The sequence below is a fragment of the Saccostrea cucullata genome, unplaced genomic scaffold, assembly GCF_032062105.1.
Source record: "Saccostrea cucullata isolate Sc308-1 unplaced genomic scaffold, CSIRO_AGI_Scuc_v1 ctg355, whole genome shotgun sequence".
In the NCBI taxonomy this organism is placed as follows: Eukaryota; Metazoa; Mollusca; class Bivalvia; order Ostreida; family Ostreidae; genus Saccostrea; species Saccostrea cuccullata.
Genome location: NW_026939235.1, coordinates 61,724 through 88,441, shown reverse-complemented (window position 1 = coordinate 88,441; position 26,718 = coordinate 61,724). Strand labels below are relative to the sequence as shown.

General features: G+C 34.2%; 2 protein-coding genes across 3 annotated transcripts; one reads left to right on the top strand and one right to left on the bottom strand.

Annotated features, from left to right (window-relative positions):
• Positions 1 to 560: 560 nt before the first annotated feature.
• Positions 561 to 11,180, bottom strand: LOC134252613 (centrosomal protein POC5-like). 2 transcript variants are annotated; one of them, XM_062735107.1, is made up of 12 exons: positions 11,113 to 11,180; positions 8,261 to 8,355; positions 7,541 to 7,682; positions 6,850 to 6,993; positions 6,202 to 6,470; positions 5,360 to 5,430; positions 4,770 to 4,968; positions 3,801 to 3,980; positions 3,058 to 3,211; positions 2,426 to 2,625; positions 1,901 to 2,119; positions 561 to 868 (listed from the first exon to the last, which is right to left on the bottom strand). In XM_062735107.1, exons 2-12 carry the CDS (start codon positions 8,336 to 8,338, stop codon positions 716 to 718), a joined length of 1,809 nt encoding a protein of 602 aa, XP_062591091.1. In that variant the 5' UTR covers positions 8,339 to 8,355; positions 11,113 to 11,180; the 3' UTR covers positions 561 to 715. The 2 variants fall into 2 exon arrangements, with proteins under 2 accessions (XP_062591091.1, XP_062591090.1); XM_062735106.1 differs by having other exon boundaries at positions 564 to 868; positions 6,202 to 6,473.
• Positions 11,181 to 14,238: 3,058 nt separating this feature from the next.
• LOC134252602 (uncharacterized) lies at positions 14,239 to 26,337 on the top strand. Its single transcript, XM_062735099.1, has 2 exons — positions 14,239 to 15,149; positions 21,956 to 26,337. Exons 1-2 carry the CDS (start codon positions 14,771 to 14,773, stop codon positions 26,335 to 26,337), a joined length of 4,761 nt encoding a protein of 1,586 aa, XP_062591083.1. The 5' UTR covers positions 14,239 to 14,770.
• The last annotated feature ends 381 nt before the right edge of the window (positions 26,338 to 26,718 follow it).

The following is a 26,718-nucleotide window of genomic DNA, read 5'->3' as shown; positions in this document are numbered from 1 at the left end:
GCAAACAAACAATATTTTATTTAAGGCCTTGTGCTTAAAATTTGTTATATTGAAGACAATTCAAGAGAAGCAAAACCTAAGACAGATTTTTTTCACATTTATGTTAATGGGAGTAAAACTGGGGGTTATGGATGGGCAACATACAACAAAATAATGTTAACTGTTTGTCTATTTATAGCAGTAAAACATATTACTAGTAAGCATTCCAAGAATGCTTGTATTCTATTAAAATGATAAATAATTTACATTCTGTAAATCAGTATTAGTTTATTTCTTACAAATTTTAAAATAAATAGTCATCATAGATATAAAAAATAAAAACATCATTTCATGTGCTGCAATCAGCTTTTAAAGAACTATTATTTCAAATGAATTATAATGAGCATTTAAGGTTTGAATTTTGTGAATTTCCATGAAAATTTTATTTTTAAAGAATTTTCGTAAAAACATAAACTGAGAGATGGAAATAACACTAAGATCTCTAAAGAAACTTAAAACAAACATTTTTCTTTCTTAAGCCTAAATATTAAAATGCATTTGATTATGAAAATTCCATATACTTTTTGAATACTTCAAACAAAATTCTTAGAAAACTTTCATTTTGTCAGATCTAAAACAACTGTCTACAAAAAAAAATGAAACTAAAATGCGTTGTTGGATTTCTGTACAATCTTTTTCACAAAAAAAAAAATTATACTAATTTATCTAATCCCTATCAATCCACTACTTTAACTGTCTGTATGTGGGCGGGGCCAGTTGAAGTCTGTCCAGCTATCTTCCTATGGGACACGCCCCCTTGTGAATGATCAGCTAATGTGGACGTTTTCTTGGACGGATATTTCACTGCAGTAGCTTTTCCTATGGTTTCCTGCAATCAAAATGGGGAAGAGTTATAAATTATTCAATAAATTTTGGGATAAACATTAGACCTTGGGATCATGAAGCATCTCTTCTTTAGGCCAAAATAAAAAATACTCCTGTTTCCTGTCACCCGACCTACACTACATTTTACCCTCCGACCCTAAAAGTTTTTATTACATTTTCATTTTTTGGGTAACTATTTTTCTAAAATACTGAAGTCAACCAACAATATTTACAGAATTAATACATCACAAGTGTACAGGATACCTTTACTTTATAAATCTTGATTAACAAACTTGCTTTGTAAACTGTTAACATATCATTTTCTTGTTATTACATGCTATATGTTCTGCATTCATTGAGTTTTGAAAATAAAATTTTTTCTCAAAATAAAATTTTTTCCCTACCTACCGACCCTAATTTTTTTGGTCAGGGGACAGGAAACAAGAGTATATTTTCTTTTGGCCTTAGTTCAAAATCTTTATCTTTTGTAAAATCTGTTTCATGTGTCATCAAACTGATTTCATATACAAATTTAGAGTTTCCGTTTACAAGTCATTTAGAATAAAGTACAAATATCTGACAAATGTAATTACAAATTTTGACCCAAGTCTATCAGTAATGTCTGGTTCATTATCTCGGGGCCTGATATTAAAGTTCAAACTACAGTGATGCAAATCAATTTTAAATATTTTAGCTATTACAATATTTTTTTTACCTATAATAATTTCTAAATATTGAATAATATGATTGTGCATTTCGACTTCAAAATTTTTTTCGCCTTGAATCATTAAATTTAATGCCAAAAGAAATTCAGTACATACTCGTCTATAAGTTGGTCGTATTTTTTAAGCTTATATTAGAAGAATTAATCTTCTAAAATACCAGTCTTTTTATAACTTGCCTATAAGTCGGACATAGAGTTTTGGAATGCAGTTTAACTCCCAACAATCCAGCTTATAGGCGAGTATATAAGGTAAGCAATTTTACACCTGCAATAAAAATAAGGTGCATAAACACTTGTACATGTAATACTTGCCTTAGTAACAGGTTGATGTCTTTCCACTATGACAGAACTCATAGGCGGAGCTACACCACTGACCCCAAGGTCACCAGGTCGTGACCTTTCAGAAGAGGCTGGTCGAGGAGTCTTAACTCCACCCCTTGACCCAGAACTTGGTCGATGACTGTCAATTTTACTTGTAACTTTGGCTGGAACTATTTTTCCTTTTTGGGAAGAAGATGACTTTGTAGCTGCCTGTATATTGAATTAATAATAATAAGTATTTAATAACATGTAAATTCTGAGGAGAAAATAAAATTTTCTCTATGAATTTCTTAATATTTCAAATATTTTCTCATTGTTTTTCAATACTTAGTTTTTTGCTGCTTTTACTCTAAATACAGATGCACAACTAAAGAAATATTCATGTACTCGCTGACAGGAAAGAAAAATTTATGTACTCAGATATTAAAAATAGTTTATACATTTGATTAAAAAAATGCATTGTTACAGTTGTATTTTATCTAAAAGAATGATTGTCAAACATCAAGTTATACATACCATATTAGCTTTGGACTGTGCCATACTAGATAGAGTAGTTGACCTTGACCCCTGACTAGTTATGACCTTGGGTACAGAGGCCTCAGACCCTGGATGTGAAGTAAATATGGGTTCCTGGGGGATAGTTTTTGGGGCACTGAAATCTTTCTCTGGAAGGCTGCTTTCTAAATTGTCCAAAAAATCTCCAGATGGTCTGTTTTCTGCAGTAGAGATTAAAGCAATAAATTATGTAAAACAACTGTTCAGTGTATTTACAGGGTTAATCACTTTTTGTCTTACATTTCACATAAATATAGGAAATGGTTCCAGCAATAGACATTTGCAAATAAAAATTGATTGTAAATGACAAAGCATATTTTTTTTTTGTATTTTTGAAAAAAAAAAATTGGACGTAGAAACTTTGAAGATCTACGAGTATATTGTGTATGATATCCTTTTGAATGACTGACAGTTATAATTATTTGTCATGTTTATCATTATTCGACATTCCACTTAATGAACCATTAAATTGTCTTTGTGTCAATGGATCTATCAAAGTTTGTTTGATTCGTGTTGGAGCTTAATTTAAGTTGTGTCACCAAAATCAAACAGAGGTCAATATTAAGCACTTATATATGGTACTTGTTATAGACCTTTCTGGTCGTCTTTGTTAAATACAGTCATGGCTTCGAGGTTGAGTGCACACACTCCACGCATGAACGCTTTCTTCATGGCTTCTTCGTACTGCTCTCGTTCCTTGTGAAGCTTACATATCTCCTCGCGGGCAGCATTGAGGGACTCTGACAGCTGTGAAGATAAAAAAACAAATCAGTTAATTCTCATTGACTTATATGGGACACAGAAAACAGCCTTGTGATTTTAAAATTTTCATGTTTAATATTTAGGTTCAAATAAACTAAATCTTTCATAATCATAATGTTTGCCTCGCATTTAGGGTTCACCGAAGAAAATATTAAGCACAACTTCTTTCATCAAAATAAAATAAGATGGATTAAGCAGCCATTCCATCATGATAATTGAAAAAAATATTCCCACAATATATCACTCTTGAGAATTAATGAGGAAGCTTAACTTGCTAGATGACAATCGTCACCAAGTCTTATAACATACACGTACAGTAAACCAACTGATTCTAAATAAAACATTAATCATAATTGTTTCTGGGTTGATTCAAACAAAATTTTCATGTCACAATAATTGAAAACAAAATTTCTCAATATATATCTCTCTGCAGAAAAAAGAGGACTTCTCAAGACTGAACTTTGCATTATGAGATTGTCATTAGGCCTAATAATATACATTTATTCTAAATAATTCTAAATAAAACACTGATCAAAAGAGTTGCTTTTAAAAACAGACTGTTTTTATTTCTTACATCTGCTACTTTAGCCTCATAGTCGTTTGTCAGCTGCATGCAGATCTCCTGAGCCTTGGCCTGACACGCCTTCTCCACCCTGGACCGCCATTTGTTCTCAATCACAGAGTGCCATGCCTCCCAAACCTTCTGTTGAAGTCTTCTTTCGTGATACCGCTGGGCCAACTTCTCCGCAAATTTCTGAGGGAAAAAATTAATAATGATTACAATAATGTTTACAATAAATGATACATGTAAATATAAAACCATGCTGCACTTTAATATCTGTGACACAAATAAACAATTTTACTCCTCTTTGAAAATAACATAGAGAATACCCTCCTTGCTGACAAGCAACAATAGTTAATTTAAACTTTCCTTTTTATATCATCATTGATTTTTTAGTCAGAGAAAACAACAGAACTACTTCACTCTTTAGGTGCATTGTTTATCTTCCTTTAGAGAAAAAAGAATCAAAACAACTTCCATTTTAAATCAAAATGCTGCATCTACCACTTTCTTCCTCTTTATAATAAACACCACTTTCTTCCTCTTTACAATAAATATAATTTTTCCACACCATTTAAACAACAGAGTTACTCCCCTTTTAATAGCAACATGATTTCTAGATCATAAGACAACAGATTTTCACCTTTTCGCAGTAAATACATGTATATACAAATCAAACAAGAGTTACTCCCCTTTTCACAGCTTATGCTGAATAGATATACACAATTAAAACAATAGATCTTCGTTTACTTTTCAGATCATCATGCTGTTATTTAAAGTATCTTCATATAAGAAAAACACCAGATTTGCCTCACTTATTATATCAACATGCTGAATAGAGATACCATCCACAGAAATAAAGCAACAGACCAACCTTTATATTTCAGATCAACAAGCTGTAAAAATATCTTCCTATGACATAAGAAAACAATAGACTTACCTCCCTTTTCAGTGTAAGAGACAAACAAACACCAGACTTACCTCCCTTTTGAGATCCACGTGTTGTATTTTCCACTCAGAGAACGTCTTCATGGTGTCCTGTTTTTCCTTCTGTTTACTGAGGGCCTGAGTCAGGTTAGATATGACCTGGTCCTTTCTCTGTATTGATGTCTCATACGTGTGGAGGAGCTCCTTCATTCTCTCTATCTCGTTCTGGAGGTTCCTTCGTTCCGACGCAGAACTGGAATGTAAAGGGAGAGGAAAACTCAGAAAGACAGTAAAGGCTGCACAGAAGTGAATAGAAATTTACATTTGAATTTTTAAGTCTTAACATGGATGGGTTTGTTAAAATTTACTATGTTTTATGAAAGACCGTGAAGGCCATAGAAAAGTGTACAATAATTTTTACGGGAATTTTTAATACTTTACGTGAACAGGAAAGTAGTTTGTTTTAACAATATATACATTTAATTATAAAGTCATTTTCTAGAAGGAAAAATTCACCTCTTCTTGAAAAAAAAGCATGGTTAATTACATAAATTCATCTTGACTTGAGGTTTGTTTAAAAATGAAAATCATATTTTTTTTGTGGGACAAAGATTTCTTCAACATTATCGTTTTCAAGTACTTACCATTCCTGTTCCCTGAGTAGAGTCTGTTTACACCTCTCCACAATTTTGATTTTGGCTTTACTAAACTCGGCCTACAAAAGCATTGAGATTAAATCATACATCATATTTTCAACAACTTGAAGGAAGTTTTTATAAAACATTTAGCAGTGATATATCAATAAAAAATATAATACAATTTTTTTTTTCATTCAGTATTTCCATAATTTAAATACAAGCTTGAAAACATATTCTCATGCAAAAAGTTCAGCTGGTGTTGAAGCTCAGTTTAAATATTTTCTTGCATTATTCAACTGAAAATAAATCAGTTACTTAAATAGAGTTGCAATATGAATGCTAATGTATAAAAACATGTAAGGAATTTTTCAATCTTTATCAAAAATTCTGAACAAAATTCTTTTCCTGTTTTCTTTTTGAAGTTAAGATTGCTGAAAGTGTAATAATATATAATATTATACTTTCATGTAAATTACTTGAATCTGATTCGTCGAGAAACATTTGATAAAAAACACTACTACCCGCTGAATAATGAAGCCACGCCCTCCTGCGTAGCAACAGTCAACATTGCTTGACGACGGGTGGTATTACAAAAAATAGTGACTGCGCGGAATTTATGCGCGCACGGTTCACTGTAATATGTATTTGTATAAAACATTCAGTATAATATAATAAATATTGCATGAAGTTGAGTGTAACATTGAAAATTTTCACCCCTCGAAAACCATTGTCAACCTCGGCTGCGCCTCGGTTGACAATGGTTTTCTTGGGGTGAAAATTTTCAATGTTACACTCAAAATCATGCAATATTTATATAATCAGTCACGAAAATTAACTATGTTAATTACCAAAACATTCTTTTTCAGATCTGACGTCCAATGATCCAGCACATTTTCCATGTTTGTCACATCTGGGTCAATACTTGACACATATTCTGTCTCAACTGTGGTCTGCTCCCTTGGAAATGACCTCTGACCTTCACTTTGAAAAGACCTATGCCCTTCACTATGGAATGACCTTTGACCCTCACTGTGGAATGACCTTTGACCCTCTCGATGTTCTGATTGGCTTGTGTTCTTTGAATGGAATAGAGGGGGTGGGACTTTCTGCTGTTCTTCTTCTGAAATAATTTTTTTTTTTTAAATTGTAATGTAAATCTGTTAGGTAGGATTTGCTTCATAAATTTCAAATTTTACCTATAAATTCACCTTAGGAACAAAGGAAATATTTGTATACTTTGGGTTCATCTTTTTCAATGAATGCTCTATTTGAAGGTTTTCAGTACTGAGCCAGACCAAAAATTGAGGAAAGCATAAAATTACAAATTTGACGATCACTACATGTTCATAATATTATAATTATATTCATAAATGAAAGATTTGGACAAATCTTATAACAAAGATTTTAAATACTTAGGCATTGAAATTTTAATCCTGTAAAAATAATTGAAAAGTTAATATTGTATACAAATTATAAACTTCTTATTAACCTATTACCTGCTGACATTTCATTCCTAGGTGTTTCTTGATCTGACTGTTCAGAAAGTTGGGAATTGATTGGACTTTGACCAAAATCTGGAAGCTGAGATTCTCTGGTAACCTTGACAACCACTGGGGTGGTGTCTGGGTCATCTTCTGATTCTGTAAAATATACGTTTATACAAATGAACCTTTCAGTGGGCATGGAGGCACAAAGAAAATGAAAAACTTGATCAGCAAAATATCTATGGATAAAAAGAATTATTTTTCAACTCCAGACATCTTCTGTAATATATTGGCACCAATAAAATAAATCATTTTTAAGGGGGGGACGGGAGGGGGGGGGGGGGATGGGAGGAGGAGGGGGGTTGAATATAACTTTGATTTAGATCCTGCATTTTATTTTTCAGGATTTTTTTTTTGGGGGGGGGGGGGAAATTAAGGGGATATGATGATATTTTTCAAAAAATTTTATGTAATATAATCTACAAAGTATGTAACATGTGTAACTTCACAAGACTTTATAGTACTGTAATCTACCTTTTTTTTTTAATTCAAAAGACTTTACAGTATGTTTATATACAAGTAGTGAAACTTCACAAAACTTTACAGTATGTTTATCAAGTTTATGTTCAATATGTGACATGTACAAGTACTTTACTTCACATGACTTTACATTGACTGTAATCTATTAATCAAGATTTAGTACCTTCCTCTCTCTGAACTTGAACCAGTGTCTCTCTCGTCACTTGGTGAAACGTCTCCCTGACCTCTGTGATGGTTTGTGGGATATGTTTGGGGTCGTAGTTAGGGACGACCACCGCATGCTTCAGAAGTTCCTCGTACTCCTCCTGATACAAAAAAGAATCGATATAACTTTTTTACCACATAATATCAACTAGTTAGCATATAACCCCCGGCAATACATGTATATACATGTACTACACATATTGTACTGTGCATATTTTAATGACCAGTCAGGGGCGAGACTGAAATTAATCATTTTTAAAAATGATGATTTCAAATCATAATTTTGATTTTTTATAATGACTCAAATTATCATTTTTTTTTTAATAATGATCAGTCAGGGGCATAACTCAAACAAGTTATCAGAAAAATAACTCAAATAAATTATTTTACACACCCAAAAATATTTCAAATAAAAAATTAAATATTTTTTTTTTCCAGAATCCTACTTCAACTATTAATCATTTTTCAAAATCATGATGGATTTCAATCTTACCCCTGACTGATAAAAATAATATTTTTATCCTTAAAAACAGTAAACCTAAAAAGTAAGATCGAAACAGCACTCAGAAATGTCTTTGTTAGTTCACTTGGGATAAAAACATGTAAATAACACCACATCTACTGAAGAAAGTTTGGATCCGCCCATCAATTTCTTAGATCCCCCCTCTCAGTAACTTACCATTAATCTGCTGGACACAGAACTCCCTGGAGAATCCGGGGGGAGATCTGGCAGGCTCTCCTCATCCACTGAAGACATGGCAGCTCAGCTAGGATCTATTTAAAAAAAATGGCAAAATGATTTGATCAAAAATATTATCTCTATTAATATTTCATCAGTCTATGTAGCACTTTTGAAGCAGCCCCCTTTCTTATCATCATCAGGGATTAGAAAGTTGTTTAATGTTCATCATGTCTCAGTGTGATCTACTCCAGCATTCTAGAGCTCTTCATGATGAGATACTTTACACTTGGCACATTCAGAGACCAGGGGATGGCATATCTCATTGCCCGATGCAAGGGGCTAGTGAATTTTAGGGGTGGGCAAGTGAAATTTTATCAACCACTTGCCCACGGGTAAGTGACTTATCAAAAAAAGAATTTATTTGTAGGCCATAATTTAAAGCTGGGCATAGGGACTTGCATGATTTACTTAGCATTTGTCTTCCTCTTTTTTTGAAATATCTATAAACATGATAAATACAGAATTAGTTTATGGTAGGGAGAGCAAAAATTCAGGTAGGGCAAGTCAATTTTGACCATGTACTTGCCCTTGGACAAAGGCCTTAAAAATCTATCTGTCAGCCACTGCAGACATTAAATGAAGCTCTATTTAATTATTTGGAAGCCTGATTTAAACCAGCCAAACTTCTCGTCTGTGCGTATGACAATGATAAGATAAAGGGTCTGGCTTAATCAGACTGATATTGGCCCAATGGATGCTCTTCTGATTTATTTTTTTTAGATAGAAACACACGTACAGTTATATATGATGTACACAATACATCAAACCTGGCTGACTGCCACACATGTATAAAATGTCATGGCTTTAATAGTTTGGGTAGACTTTATTTCACCGGTCCCCAGATCTGCAAGATCCTCGCGCTCATTGGACTATGACGTAACAATTACGTCACTCAACTGAAATGGGTTAAATTTGCAAACTATTCGACTGATTAAGGTTAGTCCTTGCACTAGTATTTTCGACTGATTAGGGTTAGTCTGCCACCCATCCAAGAGATTAGGGTTAGTCCTCGCACATAATTCGACTGATTAGGGTTAGTTTAACATCTGCCCATGAGATTTCATCTGAACATCTTAGTCCTTGCATACCATCCGATGGATTATGGTAACAGTGACTTGTTCTTTTAGATAAGTTAAGAAATTCAGTTCTTTCTGAAATTTTTCAAGATCATAATTCAGCTCTACAAAGGCATTTCGTACGTTTGTTTACATGGAAGAATGGCAAAGTCTGAAAGAAATGACACAAAGCATGCGCCACACACGCTTTGTTCAGATTTATTCTTTGTCGATTTTTTCCATGAATATAAACAATATTTCTTAATTTTTTTCAGAGAACAGGGTTAAAAACGAAGTGTTAATCTAAACTTTTAACTGTAGAAATCGATTTTGGGGTCAAAAGGCAATAAAACCTCGTATTTAAAATTTTTTTGGGGACAACTGCACTTTACCGGTACGTCCAAATAACATGGAAATAGCACGTGTTCCCTCTCTATAAGAGAGTCACGCGTCAGCGTGATGATTTCGTTAAAACGGCAATAAAATGCAAAAATAACCTGTTTTTTGAATTCCTCGTCATTTTTCATGTTAATAAACTTCGTTTAATTAACGAAGTTATTAATTTCAAAACAAACCTTTGGCTTTCAATTTGTCGGCCACATTCCAAAGTCGTGACGTTGTTAAGCACGTGACTTATTTCAGTGCTGTGATTGGTCAGGGTAGGTGACGTGAAATAGAAAGTTTGACTTCCACTCTATTTGATTGTAAACAGTGATTCATCATGCACGTTATTTAAGATGATTTGTGTTGTGTTTTCTATGAATGGATATTTTTAATTGACTGACTGCAACATACTAGAATTTTTGGAAATTTTAGCGATAAATGTGATCCTTAGTTTATGGAAATGTTGAATAAGTGGAGGGGCAAAACTTTAAACATGCAGTGAGGATTTTTTTCAGAAACAGCAATCGGCAGTATAAGAAAAATGAAACGTAAGAGTCACATCTTAGATTTCTGGAAACAGAGCTGCAGTAAATCCTGGATTTACGAACTAAAATTTATCTTTTTCAATTTGCAAAACACTGGATACTTTACAATCATTGAGACCACATGGAATGCAGTTATATAGGAAATCTCTACTAAAACAAGAATGCACTAGGATAGTAGCTATAATTTAAAATTGACGTTTATCTCCTTCATCACCCATAAAAACGTATTTACAACTCATCAAAAAAAAGACACAATGGTTCTACATGTATCTGTGTATAGTGACACGTAGGTGTGGCCCCGAGTTAGATTTATCTAACGACTAAGGTAAGTTTGTTTTATTTATTTTTACGCACACCCCCGCTTAAAAAAGCGAAACCCCATTTATACATCTTTTTTCTCGCTTCGAGAGTTTCTTACACGACAAAATGGCGTCGCCAATCATAGTTGATACGTTGCTAAGTTTTTACGCCGCGCACTCTCACGCGCGGATCTAGAATCAAAATGTAGCAATAGCAAAATGTGTATTCTACATCTAGAACGCGTCTGTAGAGAAAGGAGTATGTCTCAGCATTCAGCTACTTGAGACTAGGCAGAACAGAATGCATGCATAATTTTTCATTTATTTTAGCAATGATGTATGAGAAGCAGATAACTTATTTGAAGTTAGATATTCCGAAATTCGCTGTCAATGTCAGTTTTAGATTCTGAACATGTTGAAACATGTCTACTCACTTTAAAACCCATTTCCCCCTTGATATCATTATTTAAAAACTGAACATTTGGCATATGCTGATAAATATTTACCTGATAATCGTATGGTAGAATTAAAATGTTCTAAAAAGCTTTTAAACAGCAATTTTTTCTCACAGTCTGAGTCTTAGCGGTGATCCACCACCATGTTTTGTAAACAATATTCAATTTCGTACAAGTTTTGTTATCATCGATTTCATTGGCTGAAGAATTGACAATAGTATTTAGAGTGATTTCCAAAAGATAAGAAATATCCGGATTGTTGATAGCAAGCTGTAATCACAGGCTGTTATATGATTGGTCAGAGTGATAAATATACCCCCTCTATATATAAATACACGTGTATTTATATGTAGAGGGAGTATATAGTGTATATCACTGATCAATCATAATTATAGCAGGCACGTAGTATCCCGGGGGGGGGGGGGGGGCTGTACAATTACCTTTACTATAGAAAATGTATTGTCTTCCAACAAATTTTTATTAAAATAGAAAATTTGGTGTTATGACACCAAATTTTCTATTTTAATAAAAATTTGTGGGAAGACAGGCCCCCCCCCCCCCACACATTTCAGCACGGTGTAGTGTTATAAAGAAAATTTACCCCAAAAAGTTTGAATTGAAAGATAGTTGGTTTTGAAAAAAGTTAGCCCCCCCCCCCCCCCCCCCCCCCCCCCCCACGAAATATATATTTTAATATTTGTTTTTTGGGCTTTTTTTTGTTTTTTTTTTTTGCTTGTCAACTTTTTCATAAGAAAAAAAATTTTCTCAGACTTTCAAAAACGATGCTACGTGCCTGTATAGCGGCTTATTGATAGAAATTTTCCTGGCATGTAAAATATCAAAATCGTGAAAAAGCCAGGAAACGTCAGATTTTTCGGACTAAGGCCTGTGCTGTAATCAAATGCAGGCACACAGCAACGATTTTCAAAAGTTGAAAAAAAAATAACTGACCAAAAAGTTGGGGGCGAACGTCCTTTTAAAAAATCTGACAAGCGTAGAATAAACCCTAAGCGGACAAAATAAAAGGAGGGGGCAAAACTATCCAAATCCTGTGCTCGATCTTACAGCAATAAAAATGGGGGGGGGGAGGGGGTACTATAAAAACAACTATATTAAAAATATGAGACCCCACACCCCCAAACACACCCCATCCCCCCTAAGTTTAATGGGCCTGAAGTTCACCACCCTTCCAAACCATTCTCATTTTGAAACAAATCCAGTTATTAATACATTAAAAGTTTTTAAACAGAAAATATGTACGTTACTTCCAACATGCAAAAGAATCCATCAATTGGTTCTATGCAAACGTGGCTTTGGTCGGCAAGCAGAAATTCCTTGACAAGGGTTAAAAAAAGTCAGCACAGGTAATTATTGAGGGAGAAACGTCATCCACAAAGTCTGTATATTTTTTTTTTTCATATCATACATAATATCGACACGATGCCGGAGAGCGCGCTCTTCTGCATTGCAGTTCCTGTGGTCTTGTTTTTTTTTGGGGGGGGGTGTTACACTACCGTATTCCAACTTTAATTCATGTGGGGGAAAAAATCGCGAGATTAGGAGAGCCTCGTCATTATATATAAGCGAATATTTTTCGCAGCGACAAATCTCTGTGTCTGTTAACAAGAGATAAAGCAAGAGGCCCATGGACCACATTGCTCACCGGAGTAATTGGTGATGCAGTTATTTACCAGATTTCCTCTCTTGTTATACCTATTGTGCTACCTACCCCCTCCTCGATCCCGTCATGATTGTACACTACCCCATGATGTTTTCAATTAAGTGTCAGCTTTTCTGTCCCAATGGTTCTTGAGAAGAAGATTTTTCAAGATGTTTCCAATATCTTTCAGTGTAAAACTTTGATTCCCTCTTGTGACCAGCCTAATCATCGGGGGTCATTATTTTTACAATTGAAAATCTGCACGAAAATTAATCGTTGCAAATAAGTTAACCCAATTAAGGCAAATCGCAAAATAAACTTGTTGCAAATGATAGTACTGTATCTCTTCTAAACAATGACTGCAAAATTCCCCAATTTTCAAAAGAATCTCTGTAATGCCGGTAGAGGTTCCGTAAGGTAGGATGTGTTCACATTGGACGATAAGATATTTGAAATTCGTCTTCTCAAGAATAGCGAGGCCATGGTTAGTCATATTTTAAAATAAGCATCCTCATTCAGGAGAGATTTAAGTAATTAGATGTTTATTTCAGTTTTTTTTTATTGCTTAATAATCATAACAGAAAATTACTAAAGATAATCTGATTAATCAATAACATTAACTAATCAACTATATATCTATAAAATTTGCGCAATGCATTTTTGATTAAGCCAGAGACATGCACATATGTACATATGTCACTCACATACAAGTTCATAGCCATACACACTGTGCATGCATAATATAAGTGACCGTGCATAATATTAGAATGTGCAGGATATAATGATAGCAATGCCTTTTCCATATAGGATTTTAAGGCAAAAACACAAAGGATTTATTATTGTATTTGTAAATTGTATGCAAAATAATATGGAAAGTAAACAGCAAACCAAAAAAAAATAAATAAATAAAATAGACATGTGCAATACTGAATTTATTTATGTAGCTTGCAAGGGTATAAGGTATTCGTGTAGCAGGGAATAATTCCTAATGGAGATATGTCATGTTGAAATTTTTAATTTACTTCGTGATGATAAATGTATAAATATTATCATGATAGACACAGAAATAAGATTGATAGGAGGTCCAGGGTTGTATATATACGTTCCATCAATCTATTCTTTTAGTTTCTTAAAAGCAATACGAATATCAGTTCTTGTTTGAACCCTTCGTAGTATTTTTTTTTTTACATCTAATCCTGAAAAAAAAGATAAGTTTTAAAACTACTTTTAGTATTTTTTTAAACAGGAAAAATCAATTTCGAAGCTCTTGCTGATAATTATACATTTAAATAAATTTATATTGTCGTTCTGTGCATCTGCTTTTTTATATACATGTATCATGTGCATAATTTACATTAGTTCCACAAAAGAGAAACTTTTTTTTATGATGAAATAAAAATATAATGGTTAGTTTTATTCCTATAAGATGATCATAAAAAGAATAAAGTGTAAATGAACATATAATTAATTTCAAATAAAATTCTCAATTCCCTTTTCTTTGAATCGTAGCTTAAACAATTTTAAAATTATTTTAGTGACGAACTTTTCGCTCCTCAAAATATAATATACTGGTTCAAGGTCCGAAATTGTAAATATTTAGTCCGCAAAAGGGGGCATATTTCATTTCGCTTTGCAGTAGATCTTGAAAAATGACCAAGGCTTCGTCACTAATTTTCTCTATATAAGTCGTTCACGGTGTCTTGACCACAGGGCCACGTCACGCGCCGCAACACCGAAAAGTATCGGCTAACACGGGTTTTATTGGGCATAAACAATCATTAACATAACCGATATTTTGCGATCAATCATTGCAAGAATGAACAGCGCATTCGTTGCAGGATAGAGGGCTTTTTGGTGGTCAACGTTGCAAAAAAGCATCTCCAAAAACGGTCATGATGAAATTTCTGATTCCCGGATTTTCTTCGGATTAGTCCGGAAAGTAGCAGACTTTTCCAGTGCCAAATTAGATGCATCAGTGTTGAAATTCCGTAGTTTAGAATTTAAATTATTTCTTTTTTTCCATGTGGAAGTATTTTTCTTTTACAACAAATGGCCAGTGATTGTGGAGTCGTCATTCCTTGTTCCAAAAATTCCCGTGTTAAAATTCTTGTTTATTTAGCATTTTTCGTGTTAACGATTCTTTGTATGACAAAAACTGTACAAGGAAATCATGTTCCGCAGCCAGTTCCGGGAACCAATGCAAACAGAGGACGAATTATTAGACCGGATGCTCTCTCAGCATCCCAGCGCAGGCGTGGTTCGCAGCAACAGCAGCAGACAGTGTCACGTGGTACAAATTCAAATTCAAACATTAGAAATGGCAGGAGGTTTTCGATGCAAAATGCAAGAGCTTCCACTCAAAAAAGGAACCCCACTTCCCGTCGAACTGAACGACTGAGTACAACTAATTCAAGATCCAGAGGGGTAGGTTATAAAAAAAAAAATAATCAAATATAATTTTTTATAACCCCTTTCATGTAATTTTCATACATGATTGAAATTCCTCCTTTATTGCAAAAGCATGTCTTGTTTCATTATATCTTTGTTTCATAGAGTTTAAAACCATCAAATTTTATTTAACTACTAGTAATATATTTCAATGTGCATGCATTTTATTTCTCGTGATAGTTTTATTCAGTTGTCACATGTTCAAACTTGCATTGAAAAAAATAGAGACTTTTTTCAAAGTTTACTTGGTACATTAATCCAAAAATAAAACAAAATGTAAGCCCCAAAACAGACACAGATATTAAAGAAAACTAAGAATACAGAGATATACTTAATTTATCTATTTGACTTTGTTTATGACAAATCCTTTTTCTAATCTGAGGAAAGTTTTATGCTTTCCCCAATAAAGACGTCAGCTTAAGTGTCCATCAGCTTCGTGGCTGGGACGTTTATCTGCTAGTCTAAAAGATGGTAATAGTGTGAACTTGTCTAAGGAAGGCAGGTCAAAATTCCATATTCAGATGATAAATTGACGAAAATGGAGCAATTTTGTTGACTTCATTAACCCTTTCTGGAGGTCAAAATATACATGTATTTATATTTGTACTTATTTTCAAATCAAAAAAGAGATTTCACATTCTATCAAAGAAAGCTGAAAAAATGGTTGATATAAGCTTAAGGATACCTTTGATCTAAACTGAAAATAATATAATGGGGACATGCGTAAAAAAAATCAAAATAATCAAAATTGGTCTTCATTGTTATAAAAAGATCTTTCTTTTTGTTATTTCCGTTGTTCTTTTGTGCTCACAATGCAAACTTGCAATGTGTCGATCAGCGCGATATAAGTAATTTACATGTATATAGTAATACGTCATAGCATGCAACAAGGTGTTAAAACACATGCTCGTGTAGCGTACATAATAATTCATCAATATTACCCAGGTCTAGAATTACAGGTTTAGTCAAAATTAGTAAAATGTAGAAAAAAAGGGCCGCGCGTAAAAGAACGATGGGGCCAAGTTTTTCCGTTATTTATAAAGATGACCACAAAATTCGCGAAGATTATCTTTTATTCAGATTATATCATTACTTTATTCATGTATTAGTTCCTTGGGTCGTATAGAACGACGCTAGGTGGCGTTTTTATGTCTTTTATATTGATTGTGCATGGCCCATAGATGTTTGTATTGCATATATTATGTCATGAACATAAACGTGTGGCGAAGAGAAATAAGCAAAGTGTGTATTCATGATAATCATGATAAGGCAAATCTCGAAACTAAAATATGATTCTGGTCAAAAACACTTATCCGCCTTAAAGGGACACAGACAGAGTTTCAGCTAAAAATTTTCAAATATATTTTTCCAATTTTTTTTGTATGTTTTCAAAACTGTGACTAAGCTATTTTTAATGATTTTCAAAATTATGAATTTCTGTTGTCGTGGTACAAGACAGATTTTGAACTGCAAACCTTTGTTATGTAAACAGTTTTTGTTTACAAAGGTTAAATATACTAATTAATATATGTCAATTCAAAGCAGATTTTCCAGTAAAAAAGGTAATTCTAAATAATAAAACAATTTCTATTGATTTGCTGAATCTCTTTTTGTTATAAATATAGTTATGCTTCCTTCGTCCTTTACCTCAACATAAACACCCTATATGTGGAAATTGTAATTTACTGATCAAATAAATCTTGATCAACAATCCAAATATGTCATAGAAACAAATCAAAATATCTACCGAAATATTCCTAAAACTATACATGCAATTATACGGTTCACAAAAATAAGCAAACACAAAAGAATTACGTACAAAATGAACTCAGTACATGAAAGCATAAACACTCAAAAATTTACTTTTTCATATGTAATGAACATACCTAAGTTAACAAATGACTTTGAATCTGTCTCGAAAAACAGACAGACATACGCGCAAATTTACACACATAAGTACATATCGATTACCCGCAGACTTACAAAATAACGTATGGGATTTTCTATCTGTAAACAAAAACCAAGCACGAGCCTTGTTTACAATATGAAGAATGATTTTTAGTTTTGTATCTTCTTTTTAAATCAATATTAGACGGTGTTTAAATTTGTGCTGAGTGATCATTTGAAATACCTTAATTAGAAATTGTAATTAAAATTGGTTTTAAAAAATCATTTGAATCTATGTCCAACTACTTTTCCCGCTTCTTTCCCAAACTTACCTTAAGGAGATATAAAACAAACTTTCCCGCCCAAATCAGCAACATTTCTTATAGACTAATATTAAATAGGTAACTTGAATATTATTTCCCAGGTGATGTTTGAGATTCGATTTGTAAGATTCTCCTAACCAGTTTAAAATCATATGAAAATTGGAGTTACATTTGTATACAGAAAACCAAGCAAACTCGCACGCATACATGTAAGCACCAGAGATAAACTAAGGATTCTCTATATTTTTAAAGGGTTGATAAATTATGTCACGTACTCAAAATTAGTCTAAAAATATCTATCAATGCATTATCTTTATGCTGGCGTTATGATTTTTTAAAGTAATTAATAGCATAATCCATGATAGGATATAACCTTTATAAAAGTATGTTTTTTAACTTACATGCATTTAGACCATTCCTTTCCAATGTTAATCATTTCATGCTTTATGAAAATGATTTATTTTCAATATTTAATTTCATATTTTTATTGCATGTATTTTAGGATTTAAAATACATTTTTTTTTATATAAAAGAATTATTAAAAATACAAGGAATAAAATATTAAAAAAAAAACATGGGGACTTTTGTCAATCATATGTACTGCTTACATCACCCCCCCCCCCTTTTTTTCAGTGCAATCATTTTTTATTTTATGTGAACTCCTTCATATATGTAAGACAAGAGAATCTTAAGACATGTTTGTCCGATGATATCAATAACAAATATGAATATCCAAATTTATATTAATTATTTACGAATTTTTCAGTCCATTAGATTAATCTAACTATTTTTCTTTTCATATTCTTATTTATTGCTTCGCGGTTTATAAAGCGTAAACTGCCCCAAGTTATGTGTTATATCGTATAACAAAAGTTGAAATAAGATTCATTCCTTATTTAATATATGTTCCTTGCATTCTATGTTAGAACAAGGGACACCGGTAAATATTGATCATATTCACACCTCATTTAACCGTGTCAAAGAGACTTGCACTCTCTACCGGTCAGTAGGATTAATTACTTCCTGTAATTAATTATGCATACTTCTTGTCACAATGTAGGTGAACGATCATACATGTAGCAGGTCACGTTGAGAAAAAAAATGACAAAACTTAATTATGTGTAAAAAAAAAAAAAAAAAAAAAGAAATGAATGAAGCTGTAAACCAGAAAAAGCGAATGAAAAAGCGAATTCATTGTAAGCTTGTAAAATAAAATCTTTATCGATTTTAAATTACTTAATTTGTTAAATATTTTGTTTAAGTACAGCTTTTTTCAGTAGTTTTATTATCAAATTTAAACAAATTTTTAAATTTAATGCATCTGTTCCTTTAAAGTATTAAAAAAAAAGAAATTGTGTATATCAGAATTAAATATAATTAAATGAATTAAAAATTCAATGATAAAAAAGATAACTTTTTTATTGATATATATTTTGAATTTTTGATATTTTTCTAAATTTTGAATTATTTTGCACACAGTACTTCACGTTTTTAGCCGGGCTTATTGCTCAAAGAGCAATTGCCGGCTTATGTGATCCTGTTCAAGGCAGGATGTTAACCCAATAGTCGCCATTTTAAAGTTACTTGCAAATATATAGTTCTTACTCTCAACCGCTTTTGAGATAATACAAACGCTAAATAAAGCAACAAAAATAAAACGAAGTTTTATCTATATAAAATAAACATTTGTAGTAATGACTTTGAAAACTTCATAAGTCAAAGAACATAGTTCATTAGCGTAAGGATTTTTGATCATCAGTGTTACCGTAATTCTCTACACATATGAGGTAAAGCAGGAGAGGGAACCAGACTAGGCCTGTTTGTTTACATTCAGCTGCGGTACCAGATTAATTCTGATTCTGACAAAATCGGACCGTGGTATTAAATTGAAAAACTCACTGTCAGTGTCTTATCATTTATATTGATAGTTTTAAAATAATTTTTTTTCATCAGAATATAAACGTGATTCATGTAAGAAATCCATTCTACTCTGTAAATGAGCCCGGCTCTCTGTACTTCTGAGTACTTTGATTTTTGTATTAGGTTTGTGGTTTGGCTTGACTTGGTGTTATGTCCTCTGTAGAATAGTGCAATATGGCGGTGAAGTCACCACTTGTCAAATGATTAGATATATCGCTTGGTTACGACAGCATGAGTAATGCTGATAATGGCATACACACATTCGTGCATTGCATATCGCGTATACCGTGCATTCCAGTATGTATTTTTTCTTAGCGATTTTGCGGAGAAAATCACATTTGGATTTATATGTCTACAGTATAATGTGTTACTTTGATAAAAATTACAGTGACATGTACTTTTTTATAGATTGGTTTCAAGTAAAGATTGAATATTCAAGTTTACAGATGATAATGAAATTCAATGAAAATCCATGTAAGCTCGAATAATTGAAACTTTAAAGAAACAAATGAAATAAACAAATAAAAAATTATTATTTATAAAATAGTCAAACGAGATGAAACAAAACAAAGATTACCAAAGTAATAGAATTAATGCTAAAAACCTAAAGAAGAAGAAAAAAAGCGAAGAATTCCTTATCTTAAAAAAATTCAAGGGGGCCGTCAAAATGAGGCAAATGAAGTCTACGGGCCTTGTTTAGTTTAATTTTTTTTTCACCAAAATTAAAAAAAAGAACATACATGTTTTTAATGTTAAAATTTAAAAAAAATGCAATTTTCAGTACAAGTGCTTATTTATTCAGTCATGCATACAACGATGATACAATGTCCGAATGTCACTCATGTGAGGAATTACAATAATTAATAAGACAGACATCCGATAGGAAATTAAGTGTCAAAGTATGTGTCCCCTGCTGTTACCTTAATGGACAAAAATTACAAGCGTGTGCTAAGTGCCGCGCATGGAAGCATCGTAAAGTGATACATTGCCTTTTAACAGAGGCCACAGAAGAATTTTTATAAACAAAAAACACTCTTTTTTACCTTTGATTTTATATCTATCAATTATAGCAAACATACTCTTATACGTCAGTTCATTAATCCGTTTTTTTTGTTTTTTTGTTTGTTTGTTTGTTTTTTTTTTTTTTTTTTTTTTTTTGCTCGGAACAGAAGCAATTCGGATTAAAGTTACTTGACCGTACACATTGTTTTTTTTTTCTTTGTGCTTTTATTCTCTCATCAGAGATGATAATCTTTCTGTGTACCTGCCAAATTGTTAGATATTTAAAAGACATGATTTTGAAAATTAGATTGCCAAAATGATGGGAATGAACATTTTGATTTTTGAGACATAATTTTGAAAATTCTAATGCCAAAAAAAAAAAAAATGATGCGAATGAAATTAAAACCATTTCCAGGTTAGTTTAGACTTTCAGTGAGGCGTGGCATTTTCAGCGCTACGTAATTAGCGTCTGTCAAATGGCGAATAGATTCTAAATGGTTAAAAAAATTATAACATCAGGAACTTTAAATTGTTGTTGATTACGATGAGACAAATTAAGCTCCACCTCTTGGCCGAACTAGACAGCGTTATTGGTTATTCGATACACTAATTGGCATTTGCCCGAATTCCTTCCCCATGTATATTCCAACAGTAAATATAAACTGTGTAGATTTCAGAAGCTAATAATGTTACTTGGAAAATGTCACGCCTTACTGTATGTCCAAAATAACTTGGAAATGATTCTATGAAATATACGTCATTAAAGCAACGTAAGTTATAAGCAAATAGCCATAATACATCAACGATAGCACTAAATTGAATAATGTATCCATATCAGCAAACATCGTCATCGTGTGCTTGACTTGATTTGACCAATGGTCAAAACTAACCTCAGCTAACCTCAGAAACAAATGATGTGGTTATCGTAGCACCCTCGAGCGGACAGGGCGGTAGAGGAGAAAACATGTAAAAATAGATCAGTAGGAAATGGTAATCAGTTGGTTTTGCTTCCTTCGGAGTAAGCAATAAAGAATGTTAAGGTGACATGCATTAGTTGCAACATTTCTTGTTCTATGAGTTGCCGGGTCAAATTTGTCATAATATTAGTATTAATGTGATCACAGACGGAATTTGAAATTAGGTGACTTGCACGTTGCTGGAATAATCAGGTCGACATTGAAGTCAGGATGCTTGGTCGGTTATATAGTACATAAATCGAGGTTGCCAAGTCGTGTGCGTTGACTCAAAGATCTGTATAGTATATATATACATTTGTAACCACCCCCTTTAAAAACAAAGAAACTAAACAAATTAAAGCCAAAAAACCCTAAAACAAACAAACAAACAAAACATAACAAAAAGAAAAAAAAGTTGAGTAAAACTTGACTTTAGATCAATAATTTCATTAAACATGGTAGTCGCTGAAGTCTTTCAAAATTTCATTTGCTTATTCATTAAAAAATTTAACAGAGTACAAACTAATTCAATTGAATTTAAGTCATTTATGTCAAAATCTGGGAGCTTTACATTATTTTCTAAACAAAGTTAACAAGATATTGACAAAAAACAACAAGGTACTAGTTATCTCACAGTTTTTGCAATTTGTATTGCAAAACAAATAATTTATTTATACCTTTACAGATTCAAAGAACAGGCAATTCCAGGTTACCTTCCCGACAGGGCAGACGAAGGCTTAATGTCCGGAGAATTAGCAACCAAGTTTCCAGTAGAGGGCGTCTACAATCTGGAAGTGACCCAAATGGACGGGTACAACCTATGCCGAACGCTGATGCGAATCGACAACTCAACGACCGAGGAAATACTGATTTGTTTCCATCCTCAATAAATCAATTTATTAACAGACTTCGAGAGAGAATTCCAAACATAGGACTCGGGCTCGGTGTTCACATCCAAGACCCGGAAGGTACATCGAGGTCCGGAAGTGCAAATTCTGGATCAGCTTCAGGGATGGGCTCAGTTAGGAATGTAATTGGCTCGTTGGGTGGCTTATTTAACAGAGGACGTAATTCTGCACCATCTATTCCAACCTCACAATCCTCGTCCCATTCTCGCTCATCAAGTGGAGGAGACTTTTCTTTGGGTTCAAATGTCAGAGGTCAAGTTTCAATCACTGACCCGCCTGTCAATGTTCCTTGGCAACGGCCATCACCCCCATCAAGTTCTCAACAATCGCAAATTCTCGTATCAAATCAGTCACCTGTACAAGGATCAGCAGTCCCAGTCGTTCAAGACAATCGTCGTCTGTTAAATTCTGGCTTCATACACGGACAACCAGTTAACATTCAAGGTCAGGGATCGCCACCATTATCCCTGAACACTAATTTACAACAACAACATTCCCCAAATGTTGTCAACCCTATTTCTCAGCCCGTTATGCAACAACAGAATAATGTTCAACAACCTACCTTTGGATTCCCGCAACGGCCGATAGTTAATCAACAACAAATACCACCAACATTTTCACTTTCTCTTCAACAGCAGCAGCGACAACTCCAACACCAACAAATAACGAGAAATCAAAATACATTTAATCTCCAAGGGCAAGTACAACCTCAACAAGTAGCCAGTATAATGCAGCCCGTGCAGCAACCTCTGATGCAATCTTTGCCACAACAATCAAGACCTGTATCTTTATTCGGGCAGGCACCGCAAACCATTCAAAACGTCCAGCAACAACCATTCCAACTTAGAGGCAGACAAAATGTTTTCATGCAGCAGCAATCACAACCAACGTCAGGCTCTGGATTTCAACAAATGCAAATGCCAATTCTCCAAAATCAACAAAGCATTGGAGTTGGAATGCCAGTTTTACCTACCCCTGCGCCAATTATGTCACAGGCAATACAAACAAACGGTCAAACCATTATTAATGGTGCTGGAAATATATTCCAAGCACCGGCAGTACAAACGTCTTTCAATGCTCAGCCCTCTCTAACACCAATGTTAACAGGTCAACAAAATGTTGGTGTTCAAGGTCAATTTGTTAATGTTCAGGGACAGATACTTCAATTACAGCCTGCAAGTCAAAATACGTATCAAATTGTTAATGGCCAGTTAGTTCCCGTTCAGCAAACTTTTCAGCTTGTTCCAACTGGTCAGACAATGGCTCCACGACAGCAACCTGCACAAATGCCCATCCAACCTGGATCTATACAGATGGCGGCCTTTGAAACAAATACAGCAAGTGGCGTCAGAAAGACTCAAAATCTTCAAGCCCCCACTAAAGTTCCATTCTCTTTCGGACTCTTTTCAAGCTCAAGCAGTAAAAACGCAAAAATATCAAACTTAACGTCTCAAGCCAAACAATTAGTGGAACAAAATGCTCAGATTGAGCTACAAAATCAACTTCTGCAACAAATGTTGATAGAGCAAGTGTTGAATGGTCAGGGACTTAACTCGACGGGATTTTCACCAAAATCTTCCAACTCTTCTACATCTTCAGCTGCCAACACTGTATCCAACAAAGCGAAAGTGCAGCCTGCTGCTGTGGCTTTTAATTGGCGTGAAGGAACTGCTGTCACTCCTTCGAACTCAGGAATAAGACGCGTCATGCATGGACAGGAAAATCCAGGTGGTGTTAAGGTCATCAGTCTTAGAGCAGCGAACACAATTAGTCCATTTAACAGAACTAAAGGAGGGATCACCTTAGCGCCGCCTATGAGTCATGGCATAAAATCACCGACTGTAAATGCAGCAAAACCGACTTTTGATCCAGAAGTTCTTCCTCAATATCGAAATTCCACAAACGACACTTTGCGAAGCATGGATCGTACCGACAGGCTTAATACTACGGATATTCCTGAAGAGATTGAAGTAAATGGAATGTCCCTGGATAGTCCGGCGGATCGAAACGGAGTGGGTACTCCTCATCCACTTGATAGTTATGTCCATGGCGTTCATGGCCATAACAATATGGGAACTCGTCCTGTAACTCCCGCAACTGTCTACGGAACCCGAAAGAGTGAAAAATTAAGTAAACTTGGCCGATCAGACCGAGTAAATACAACGGATGTGCCAGAAGAAATAGAAGTGAATGGACAGTCTTTGGATAGTCCAGCGGATCGAAACGGTATGAATATATACCACCCGATGGATTATCTTGTACATGGAGTTACACCTGGTCCTAATCAAAGAGTTCATGCAATTCACCAGAATGCCCATATGGGACAACCAGCTCCACCCGAGGAGCCGGAAGAGAGAATATACTCAGCATCTGACCCTGGTTATATTGATACCACGATTGGTTTTGGTACCAATGTAATGGACTTGAAGCATTTCCGCGATCCAACGTTATTTGAAGCTGTTTCGCACCAAGCATACGAGTTAATGAACCTTCTACAATTTTCACTTTCACGAATTCCATCAAAAGTTCTACATGGAGTCCAATACTGGATGCCTAATATTCCTTATAATGTGTTCCGTTCCATTAAAAACTCTGCACCTTCGTTCTATCAAGGTTTTAAGGAAACTGTTGGTAGTATACCTACTTCAGTTGTACGTGGTATTTTAAATCTCGTTGATATCATCAGGTTTTCGTCCGCCAAAACAAATAAACCTGTGAAAAACGTTGCAGCGAAAATTGCCCAAGTTTTACATGATTCTTTTACGTCACCGAAGCCTCCAACTACCCCGAATCTCTATGATTTCCGAATTTTTGATATGATTCAGCTGACCACTACCCAAGCGCTACCGGCAACTACAGACTCTCCAGTGCGGCATTCTGCAAAAACATTAGCAAAGCTCATGAATTTGGTAAAGCTTCTTATTCACGAACCATCCACCACTACAACAACGACTAACGCCCCACCTTCTACAATGGCTACAGAAGCTTTGAACGTTATCAAAACCAATGGTACACAAACCGTGAAGCAAAATACGACCTCTGATAAGAGCAAGATAAATACGCAAGTGTCCATAAAAGCTGTTTCCGGACAAGTAGCAAAGAGCAGTAGTGTGTCAGTGTCTGTGGAAAAAGTAACACCAAAGCCGAAATTATCACCAATAACGAAAAACATTATAAGGCGATTACCCCCTACTCCAGCTCCAAGGAGACAGAATGATGCTAAACTAGGTAGACAAAGGCAGCAGCAGAGACCAAAGACAAAGGAAAAACAACAAAGAGTTGAGAAACAATTACAAAATCAGCCACGTTCTCCGAAACCTATACAGAACAGTCCTGAAAAAGCCAGGAGTTATCCTACGATACAGCGCCAAAATAGAATAGAAAACAATAGACAGGTGCAGATAAACTTCTCAAGGCAAAGTCCACCAAAACAAGCACCTCAGCACCAGAAAAAGGTAAAACAATCTTCCACGATAACAACACATGGTGTATTCGAAATACAGAACAAAGTACCTTCATCATCCAAGAAATCAAAATTAGATTTGATGGGAGTCCATGTGAAATCATCGAAACCTAAAATAACCACAGATTTGCCAACGCAATTACCTCCTAAGACAATCCCACCTGTTCATTCCCTGCCTACCCAAGTTCCTCCGGATGTCTACCCCATTGATAGTAACAAAGGGTTCCGACACGAAAGGATAGCAACGCCTCCGGTATATCATCACCAGCCTATTCCAACTCAGCCTTATATGAACAGAAGGCCACAACCTTCACAACGGCAATATCCAACCATGCCTCGCTATCAACAGCCGATCACAACCACTCCACCGAATGTAATGTCATCAGCACCGCCTTCTTTTTATAACCACTATGAACAACCACAACAACAACATCAGCAGCAAATATATCAACAACCGCAGCAACACCAACAACAAATGTATCAACAGCCGCAGCAACAGCCAAATTCCCCTGATTATCTAAACAACTTTTTTGGAGATGGCCCCACACAGCCTTCGCCAACCGAAGCGTTTGGTAATGCTTTTGGATACAATGCGCAGTCGCAGAACTTTGTGCGCGAACCAATCGAAAATACGATACAATATAAGGAATTTAGCAATGCAAATAGAAAAGGCTTTCGTATCTCAGAAGTGTTTGGAAGGAAAAAGTGATTTTAAGGTCATGTGATACATGTAGGGGTATATTATTTTAAGAGAATGAAACGACTTTGAAAATGTGTGACGTCTTTGAATTAATAAAGATAGGAAATGGTATCTGATAATTGCACTGATAAGATGTGTTTGAGACACCTGTCTTTATTAGATGACTAGAGTATCTTTGTCGTTACATTTCTTGAACAAAAGCTTGAACTTTAATGGAAATCAATATAGAAATAAACAAAGTTTGAAAATGTACATATTTGTATCCTTTCTTAAAAAAGATTATAAATAAGAAATTAATTAGGATAAATGGCATTTATCCCATCGGAGAAACTTTAAGATTTTGAATTTGCTATTATCATTTTTGAATTATTATTGATATTGTTGGAAGAT